Genomic DNA, 9,752 nt, shown 5'->3' on the forward strand with positions numbered 1-9,752 from the left:
GTACCTGGAATAGATTTAAACTATAACTGCCCCCTGGTCATCATGAAGGAAGTCTTTGCTAAATATTGTAAATGATGCAGTAATACGGGGCGTCGTTCGGGTAAAGTACTGAGCACGAATTTTGAGAATGAGAAACCTCATCTACCCGTGAATGAGTTTTTCTACTTTTCTCAAACACGTTGGTGAAACAATACATTTTTTATGTCGGTTTCTAAAGGCCATTAAATGAGCTGAACATACATCTCGATATATTCATGTATACAGTACGTGTGATGCGTAACGTTACTTACACATCATTGCCGTTTACAGAGAGGATGACACACATACGGAGAGGCTTCATCATGAGCGTCTGTAGGCTCGGCCTCGGAGGGCACACATGCACACGCTTTCTCACGCTCCCACAACGTGTGCTCGCCCGTTCTCGTTCAGCTGTGATGTCGGCTCGTCACTCTTGACTACGGCGTTACCGTGACAGCATCATGACAAACTCTGGGGAGAGGAAGAACAATATAAAGAAAGTGTGTCACACACGCAAGCACAGCAAAGACATTATCATGTCTGCGTGAGGTGTGTTTCCGAGGAGCATTGAACGTGTTCGCGGGATGAATCAGCCAACGATCGGCACTTTGCGAAAACAACGTATGTTAACGCAGACCTAAATTTCACATAACTCATAAGTCAATAAAAATATTTAAAATTCTTAAATCGGCGCACGGCTACGTCTGAGGTTTTTGCTGAACCCCGAGCATCGGTGTGATTCACCCTTTGTTTGTCAGTCGTGACTTGATGGTTAAAGCGGCTTTAACGTTATGAAAAACGGATTTACAAACAGGTCCCAGGCGTGTTTGTCACGTGTTTTCTGTATGGACGGTGTCGATGACAATGTGTTGACAATAAATGCATATTTCTCACTCCAGCATGGGATGCTGTGAAATAAAATCCAATAGCACAAATCGTGTGTATAGAATTTTTGCATGAGATATATTCAGAGTACGATGCATATGGAAAAAAATTTCGCAGAATTCCATACGCCATGGGAAAAAGGTATTTCGCAAACGCGAGAGAAACATTTTTAGAGTAAAAACCCTTAATATGTTCAAATTTAGTAACTGTAAAAGCAAAGTCTGTAGCATCTTAAGTTGAAGAGTCGGTACGTTCGAGTGCGTCCGGCTCACCGTCAAAATCCACGTGTCCGTCTCCATTCAGGTCAATTTCTTTAAGGATCTCATCCAGCTCGCCCTTCTTCAGCTTCTCTCCCAGGAGGGACTTCATGGCATCCTTCAGTTCGTCGTAGGTGACGAGTCCGTCGCCGTCGTGGTCAAACTGTACGAGGGAAGGGAACGAGATGAAGGGCGGAGGGCCGGAAAGGCCGCGTGCGTCCTGCACAACAGTGTGTGTGCGCGCTTTCGGACTCGTGATCTTGCCTGCTTGAAGGCACACTGGAGCTCTTTGACCGTAATCATGTGGGCTGTCTCCTCCATCATCCTGGGCCCCATGAGCTCACAGAAGTCATCAAAGTCGATTAGACCGCCCACTGCGACAGGAACACCGATCAGTGATCAATATTGAGATGAGGTGCTGAGCATTGAGTCCGCAGTGGGAAGAATGTAGACAACAGCAAGGTATCAACATGTGGTGCAAACACTGACGTCTCATCTTGATCTGCTGAATGATCTCGATGAGCTCCATCTCCGTAGGCATGTATCCCATGGTCCTCATACAGTCAGCCACATCCTTGTAGTTGAGGTACCCATCCTGGTCGTAGTCAAACTCCTTGAAGGCCTCGCTCAGCTCTGCGGGGCGACAAAAAGGACAGATGGAGCACAGCTGGGGTGTCAGTCGGGCTCTGCTACAAGGAGAGCATGTGCAACATTCAGTTGAATAATGTCATTCTGACAGTGTGGCACCAAACGACAGTCCAAATGGCTTACACTGTGGACACTCAGACAGACGCAAGTGTTGCACTTGTGTAATGTAACGTGCACATTGTATTTCCTATGAGATGTACGTCGCTTTGGAGAAAAGCATCTGCTAAATGAATAAATGTAAATATGACGTAAACGTGAATGTAAGTGTTGAGGTTCTCCATGAAAACTTCCCTGTTTAAGCGGCATGAAAACATCGGATCTGCCGGAGCAGCTGGCCAGAATATCAAACATATAAACTGTTACTGTGCTCTTCTAATGTCGTACATTTCTCCAAACGCAGTGCAACTGAAAGCAAACCACAGTGCAGCACTAAGAGATGAAGGGCTTTTGGCAGAGACACAGGATTATTGACATGCAGTTTGTGTGTCTGACGCCACCGTGTTGCTAGTTTACATCCCTCAAGTAGCTCCTACAAAAGTGACATTCAAATAGCAACTACAAAGCAGATGATGTTGGACTCATTTATAGAGCTGTGAGGAGATCAGGAAAGAAGTGGCTCTGAAAGAGACTGCTTTGAGACCTTTCTTGAATGCCAGGAGGGATTCAGCGCCTCTGAGGAACAGAGGGAATTCAATTCATCACACTGGGACCCCTGCAAGAGGGACCACAGGTAGCCAGAGGTGGACCCTTGTTGGGCTGTAGGCACTGATCATAATACTGAAATCTGTGTCCCTGCTGAGAAGATAACTCACCGTCCAGCTCTTCTGGAACCAGCTGCCGCTCCTGAAGAGAAAGGATTTGAGAGAGATTGAAGCGAAAATCCGCATTTACAGTGTACAGTACAGCTGACCATTATTATTTCTTTGCTTTGTACAGTTAGGACAAGTCAGGGTAAATAACCTCAACGGGACAACAGTAGTAGCAGGGGATGGAAGCTGAATATTGGCAACCTTGGTGTAGATGTCCTTAACCGCTGCACTACTACAACAGTGTTCCAGTAGCTGTGGTTCTTGCTGGTTGGGGCAAGGTATTGGGAGCTGAAGGTATTGGGAAGATCCTCCCTGAATAAGTGGTACACTGTCTTTGTGGGCTGAAGTTGGACATGAGGGATTGAGGACAAACAGAGGAAGAATTTCCTGTCTGCACAGGATTAAATCCTCATGCTTTCCTCCAAGGATCACACGCACGCACGGTGTTAGTGGCCACTGTGACCCAAACCATATTGGCTCCCACTTGCATCCCGCTTGCTCTAGGACAGGACGCCCACTGAGAAGGACAGTCTTAATGCCGGTGCCACCTAAGACACACAGGTGAACCCTGAGGTGAGAGGCGGCTGAGCTGTTGGGAGCTTAGCCAAGCACCACAGGTGGCCCTGTGTTCATGCCAGTGATCAAGGCCAAGGAAGTTCACACAACGTGTATCCCACACACACCTCACACAGTCCCACTATAACACAGTGATCGCAAACTGGAACCCAAGGAAACTCAGAGAAATACTGAAAATTGACCACAAATGGATCTATTTTGAAAACATTTTCTAAAACAGATCTGGCTTCTTCCAAAACAAACACACACACACACAGAGCTAACTTTCCCTTTCTTTATGTCCCTTGACCTTCTGACAGATACACTAATTAGCAGTGACAGTGAGTCACGCTAATGAGCTATTAATACTGCATGGATTAGGAGTGGGCGGGGCTACGGCTGAGACTGGGCGTGGCCTGTGGCACTGCAGGGGGCTGCAAATTCTTTCTCCTCAGGGGATTAAAATGTGTTATATAAAGACATTACTGTGACCCCGTGCCATTTAACTCACCTGGATGTGGTTTTGGGAGTCTGAACCTGTCAACACTGCACACTGTTGACGGCACCACATCAGCATGGCGGATAGATGTGTGTGTGTGTAGATAGGTGAGTGTGCGATCAGGGTTCAGTGTGTGGGCTGCGACTGCGTGTAGACTCACGTTTGGATCCAAAAAATCTGGAAGTTGGAAAATGCTGCAAAAGTGAGTGCTGCGTTTTAATGTGTGCAGTGTTCAGGTGTGTGGGAAAGGCTCACCTGCCCGAAGAGTGTATTCAGTAAGGGTGAGTACATCTTGGCAATGGCACTTTCACTCGTTTTCTTGGTCTTTTTGGACTTCTTGGGCTGCGCCGTTCCAGCCTCTGTGGAACCCGACGCCGCGGTGGAGCTCTCGCCCTTCTTCTGGCTTCCAGACATGCTGGTCAGGAGGACCCAAATGCGTTACTGAAGGTGTGGGTGTATAAGAGGTGACAGTGCACAGCCTTACCTGCCCAACCAGTACTGTAATATAACACAAATCATCAAGTGTGTCACCGTGTGTCGGAGCACGATACAGTGTATCGGAGAGTGTTACAGTGAGTCGGCATGTATCGCAGTGGGTCGCTTTGAGTGTGTCCTACAAAGACAGAGTTCAGAATTATTCTAAACGGCTCTAAATGATTCTAAATATGAGGTAAAACACAATAATTAATAAGCAAGTCATTTATTCTCTGACTGTCCAACATTCAGTGAAGGAGCTCAGTGATCAACAGCAGTGAGACCCTGAAGGCACCTGAGACACCCAATGACACACCCTGGGACACACACAAAGACTAAGACTGGGACACACACAGGGAATGACACTCTCTCTGGATGCTGTCAAGGTTCAGAAGCTCTGGTCCATCTTCTTACCTTCACCCACAGTGATGCTCCAGCTCCTTCACGCAGCCTGTGCTCCTTCACTCTGGGTGCTTCTCAGTTACAGCTGTGCATCCCCCCTACCTGGTCCCAGTCCCATCCCATACATACTCAGCCCCTCCTACATGACCCCACCCATTCCTTCTCAGTAAGACGGTAAGAAGCGATTACCTGGCTAAATGTGTCCGGATTAGCAAAGAAAACGTGTGGGGAGGGTAGGGCTGGGGGGGGAGTCAGTGACTTTGTTTGTTTGTTTCCTCTGTTGGTCACAACTTATAAACAGCAAACAGGATGAGAGGACCGTGACATGGAAGGACATGTTCTCAGACAAAGTGTGAACAACGGATGTCCCCAGAATGAACACGTCCACTGAGGAGGACATTAAAAACGAGGATTCAAGTCACTTCTTCACTTATGCTTAAGGAATACTATGAATTTACATAGAGGTCTAAAATCGAGCCCAAAGGTCACCCAGAGTTCATCTTAACCCCACCAGGATCCTCCGTCATGACTGACGTCCACCACGGTCAGGGTCACCCGGGGATTAAATGCCAGCGTCACTCTGAGCTCTTCTCTTCCACCTCGACCCATCTCGGATCCTGCTTTTCCGGCCCGTCTTTGCACAGTCCCTCCGAGTGACAAAAGGGCATGGGGTCAGGTCCTTGAGCACACATTTAGCTGCACCCGATTGTTCGAAAGTCATTTTTGGCCACAGGTTCTGAAACAGATGTCAAGGAGGGGACTTGCATTAATGAGGTGGCTTACAGTTAATTTGGAATCTGGTAACGGAAAAATCAGGGAGCATGACGTTGGTGAACTACGTGCATTTACTCCCTCACCTAGAGCACTGGGGAGGCAGTCCCTGAATCAGGTTCGAACCGCCGGCTCTCATTAATGCACAAACCCAGCACTATGCGCTACCCTGTAGGCGGGTGCGAGACACGGAGCGGGCTGACAGACAGTCTGCTTTTCAGGCTTATGTGGAGAAACTATTTGCAACCCCGATTAAAGAGGTTTATAAGAAAAATGCTTTTTGTTTTTGCTGCTTCGGGGAGATATTCTGTAGATTTTTTCTGTTTTTGTGCTTCCCCTTAACTATACTAGCTGTGAAGACCCTCAACCCCTGGGCCATCTTTGAAAGTCCGGTGAGAACGACTGCTTGTGGTTCAGCAGTCAGTGAGACATTTGTACAGTAAGGGACAGTGAGGTATATGCTGAAGCACCACCCAGGTAATCCTTTAACTAACAGTGTTTAAGTCACAGTAAAGCAGCTTTCCCCTCATCAGTCTGTGGAAACATCGAGGCCCATTAATCCCCCAGCAAAAGAATTCAGTGTTTGTGAACACAGCTGGGAGCGGGAGGTGGTAGCAGCCACCTAGAAGCTCACCTGTACACCTGCAGATCTGTGTGGAGCGCTTGTTCCTCAGCAGCGCTGCCAGCGAGGACCAGAAAAAGCCCTTCCAGATGCTTTCGCAAACATACATCTCCAAACAGTGCTGTCAGTGCAGTGTGTGTCACACAGTTCTTCCACTTTCTCATTGTGGCAGCACAGCCTGCTCCTCCAGCAGGAAACAGGAGCTCAGCTGAGCAGAGCACCACTACCTGACAGCTCTCTCACAACCTGGCTGCACTCCAAGTCTTCAGCTGCAAGCTCCATCCCTGCACTCACAGCTCCACAAACATCAGACCATTTTGTTTCACATCACAGCAGTTCAGTCATCAACTCATTTTCCAGTGCTGCCATTTCAAACGGAATTAGAAGAGTTAAAGACTCAGCAGTTTCTCTCCCTGTAGCATTAACTGGCACCAGCCTTGAAAAACTGTCTTTTAAGTCACAGCTACCTGGAGCCTTTGCTTCATTTGGGGGTGGCTAGTGGCACATTAGTTAGAGCCAAATCCTCACAAACTGTGGGTCTCATATTTAAGTTGCTGTAGTTCTCTAGGTCAACATACTTTTCCTAAATTAATAGCGTAAAAACTACCCTGTTGGAAAACGGGTGTATCAGTGTGAGTAGCTTAGTGTAGAAAATTCACCCTTTAAGACACCTTGGAGAAAAGGTTACTTCTAATATGGAGAAAAGGTTACTTCTAATATCCTCTGATGAAGACATTTTAATAACCTGCAACCATACAAACAGTACCATCATTGATCATTTTCCAGTTTAAAAACAAAAATTCAATAAAGCTAAAAATTAAGGTAGAGCACACAAAACACAAAGATTAACGATTACAGCCAGGTCTTATCACTGTATTAAGGCAAAAAAAATTGAAGTGAGACCAGTTATACGACCAAGCAAGACAGGTAGCACATTTTCCCATCTCGCGGTCCAAAGCTGATGGTTACAGCAAGGATGCAGGACATGTATCATCCAGACACACACAGAAGGCACACTGTCATTCTCTGAAAAAACATTTTATTCGAATTGTAAAAACCTCATTTATAAAATAATTACACTAAACAGCACTGATTTCTGTTGATGGGAGGGGATGAGGAGGGAGAGTGAAGAGTCCTCAACTTCGAGCATTCCTCTCAGTCTCTGCGAGACACTCTCGCACCAGCGCCCGAGCATGGATGATACCTGAAAAAATTGAAGAATGATTGCACCACATGAATCAACCTCCTACAGCCTGATAACTTCGATCTGTAATTTCCCACAAACCTGCTTATGCTCCTGCTCATAAACAGCAGACTGGGCTAAACAGAGCTAAGTGTGAAAAGGGTGAACACACACATCCTTGTGTTTTTACCTCTCAGGTTCACTGTTAGTGGTGGTGCTGTGCAGGAGGCCTGAGCTCTCCAGAGACATATGGGTAAAAAGTGAGATCCAAGTACAGGAGGACTGGAAACATTTCAATTGCAAATGTAAAACTCAGGAACAGAGTGCGACAAGTAATCTGAGCAGCTACATCTTTTACACACATAGCCCTGCAGCGGGTGTCATCTCCACTGTGAATTGTGGACTGAGGTGAAATACCTCTCTTCAGCCTCTCCATGGCACTCTTGCTACCCGCGTAGGTGGGCCTGATTTCACGGCTCATCTCCTCGATGACAGACAGCAGCTCGCTGTAGGTGGAGCCCTGTGACACCTTCACAGGCTGCGAGACAGACCAGGGCTGAGACAGAGGGTCCACACTCCAACTAGAAGGCCAGAGAGTGAATCAAATGAACACATCAACACAGCAGAAAGTTAAATTACCTGGACAAAGCCCATGGAGGGTGGTCCGAAGTCACTGAAGACCGGTCTGTAGGTGGAGGAGGAGGGAAGGGATGGAGAGAGGGAGGACACCCCCGAGCCTGAAGCAGAACAACACTGGATCAAAAAATAGCTTTCTTACTTCAAAAAATGGCAAAAGCTTTTTGAATAGAGTCCCAGCAGGTAATTTCTCATATAGAGCACAACGAATGCAGCACGTCTGCAGGACAAAGTTCTTGTGAAGCACAACAAATTAACCTTTCTAACCAACCAGGATTTTTGCGTGCTTAGGAACCTTAGAAACACACAGGTCACACGCTTACTGCCATTTTCAAATTTCTTGCTTAACGAGTCAAACACAAAATTAAATTACTATATTCGATCCATTTAATACTCCAGAGTAAAATCCTTTCCTGTTCAATGTTTTGGTAAAACCAACATATAAAAAAAACAATAATTTCCATTTTCAGGTTGATGCGGTTCTCTTCAAATATGAGGAGACATACAGACATACTCCCAGGACTGGGATCATAGCCCAGCAGGCAGCACAGTACACCCGCTACTACACTGAGTGAGAAACCAGCCACCAAACTAGCTGCTCTGTCTTCCTTTCACATTAATCTGGTTTCTCCCATAGTATATTTCACAATATGGCTGGGACTGCAGTATTACTGGCCACCACAGGGTTGCAATCGTTCCAGAACGTACTGACCAGGAGGGGTATGACTGGAACCAGTGGGTGCAGGGGCGATAGGCTTGTAGCTCATCCTGGGCTCCCTCAGCTGCTCCCTCTGTGTCCTCTCAGGGCCAACAGCTCTATCCAGGTTTCCTGTACCTCCCAGGAGGTGGAGGCAGCTGTGTGCGAATTGCCTCAGTCCTCAATGACACACAGCTCACCACACTTAACTGTTTTTACTCCTGTCTCCTGGTCCAGGAGCTCCAAGCACAGGGTGAACCTGTAAGAGTCAGTGTGACACCATACAATGAATGAGATGAGAGCCAAACAGGGCAAAACATGTAACACTGCAGTCAGTTTCAGTGCAAAAAAGTAACAGATGCATTCCAGTCAGGTAAGAGAACAAAACTCCACCAGTCAGATCATCAGTGAGATCCGTGTATCGGATATACTCTATAGATAGTATCAGTATCAAATACTCTGTAGTAATACCAATCAATATATCAGTTCATAGTATGAAGTATCAGTTCAGTTTACGTCAGTTTAACAGTGAAAGTTATAAGAAATATAAAACCAGTCACGCAAAATGCCAGAGTATAACTAACTGGGGTCGATAAACACTAGCAATGACGTGACAGGTCAGGTAAACTTACCACCTACGAACTGGTTATTCCGGGTCGGAGAAGAAGGCAGTAGAAACCCAGAGGGTTGGTCACGACAAAACGCTGACTAAACTCGAGTTTAGACCAATACTGACGGCGCCGGACCTGTTCGTAGAGTCACACACAAAAAACACAAGCAGATTAAACACCTTCCTCCTTGCGAGTCGACGGCAGCTCCACAGCCACTTCCGCTTTCCCGTCGTGCACCGCGCTTCCGGCTTGCCAGCCGATGGGCGGGGTTGAGCCGCCTCCACGTGAGGTCATACGTCGTCGTCCAGTTTCGTAGGTCCAAATACACTATATGTACAGATATTTTAAAAATACCTCATTACCAGTGTGTGTTTTATTTGTGTTAGTTTTAGCTTAAATACAGCAGTCTTTCTTGTAAAGGACTCTATAACTGGACTCTTCAATGAAGACAAAAAAATCTGAAGTTGTTTGCAATTTTACGCAAATAATTTGTCTTCATCATTCATAAAAACGACAGTTCACTTGGCTGAAACCACTCCGATGGAAGAAGAGATTCTTCATCCTCCTCGATCTGTCTGCAGTATTCAACACTGTCAGCCACCGGATTCTACTCTCCTCTCTTAGCTTGAGATCAAAGGAATGGCACTAAGATGGTTTGAATCCTACCTTTCTGACAGATCTTATC

The 9,752-nt window shown here is 46.5% G+C and overlaps 2 protein-coding genes across 3 annotated transcripts; both read right to left on the reverse strand.

Moving 5' to 3' along the window:
- Positions 1–463: 463 nt before the first annotated feature.
- Positions 464–4,085, reverse strand: LOC108931105 (calcium-binding protein 2-like). Its single transcript, XM_018746702.2, has 6 exons — positions 3,927–4,085; positions 2,621–2,651; positions 1,650–1,793; positions 1,425–1,534; positions 1,176–1,323; positions 464–489 (listed from the first exon to the last, which is right to left on the reverse strand). Exons 1-6 carry the CDS (start codon positions 4,083–4,085, stop codon positions 464–466), a joined length of 618 nt encoding a protein of 205 aa, XP_018602218.1.
- A 2,884-nt stretch (positions 4,086–6,969) lies between these two features.
- On the reverse strand, positions 6,970–9,325 carry LOC108931114 (cyclin-dependent kinase 2-associated protein 2-like). 2 transcript variants are annotated; one of them, XM_018746714.2, is made up of 5 exons: positions 9,089–9,325; positions 8,472–8,715; positions 7,763–7,860; positions 7,541–7,661; positions 6,970–7,144 (listed from the first exon to the last, which is right to left on the reverse strand). In XM_018746714.2, the coding sequence occupies exons 2-5, from the start codon at positions 8,524–8,526 to the stop codon at positions 7,077–7,079; spliced, it is 342 nt and encodes a 113-aa protein (XP_018602230.1). In that variant the 5' UTR covers positions 8,527–8,715; positions 9,089–9,325; the 3' UTR covers positions 6,970–7,076. The 2 variants fall into 2 exon arrangements, with proteins under 2 accessions (XP_018602230.1, XP_018602231.1); XM_018746715.2 differs by lacking the exon at positions 9,089–9,325 and adding an exon at positions 9,041–9,054.
- Positions 9,326–9,752: the final 427 nt, after the last annotated feature.

Source organism: Scleropages formosus, chromosome 5 (genome assembly GCF_900964775.1).
Source record: "Scleropages formosus chromosome 5, fSclFor1.1, whole genome shotgun sequence".
Taxonomy (NCBI): domain Eukaryota; kingdom Metazoa; phylum Chordata; class Actinopteri; order Osteoglossiformes; family Osteoglossidae; genus Scleropages; species Scleropages formosus.

Excerpts from the sequence above, each read along its gene's own strand:
- LOC108931105 (XM_018746702.2), bottom strand. The coding sequence starts at position 4,085 with ATGTCTGGAAGCCAGAAGAAGGGCGAGAGCTCCACCGCGGCGTCGGGT. Across the intron at positions 2,652-3,926 it reads TGAATACACTCTTCGGGCAG|GAGCGGCAGCTGGTTCCAGA; the intron begins GTGAGCCTTTCC and ends CTTTCTCTTCAG. Across the intron at positions 1,535-1,649 it reads TCAGCAGATCAAGATGAGAC|TGGGCGGTCTAATCGACTTT; the intron begins GTCAGTGTTTGC and ends TTCCTGTCGCAG.
- LOC108931114 (XM_018746714.2), bottom strand. The coding sequence starts at position 8,526 with ATGAGCTACAAGCCTATCGCCCCTGCACCCACTGGTTCCAGTCATACC. Across the intron at positions 7,662-7,762 it reads CCTCCATGGGCTTTGTCCAG|CCTGTGAAGGTGTCACAGGG; the intron begins GTAATTTAACTT and ends TCTGTCTCGCAG. Across the intron at positions 7,145-7,540 it reads CATGGAGAGGCTGAAGAGAG|GTATCATCCATGCTCGGGCG; the intron begins GTATTTCACCTC and ends CAATTTTTTCAG.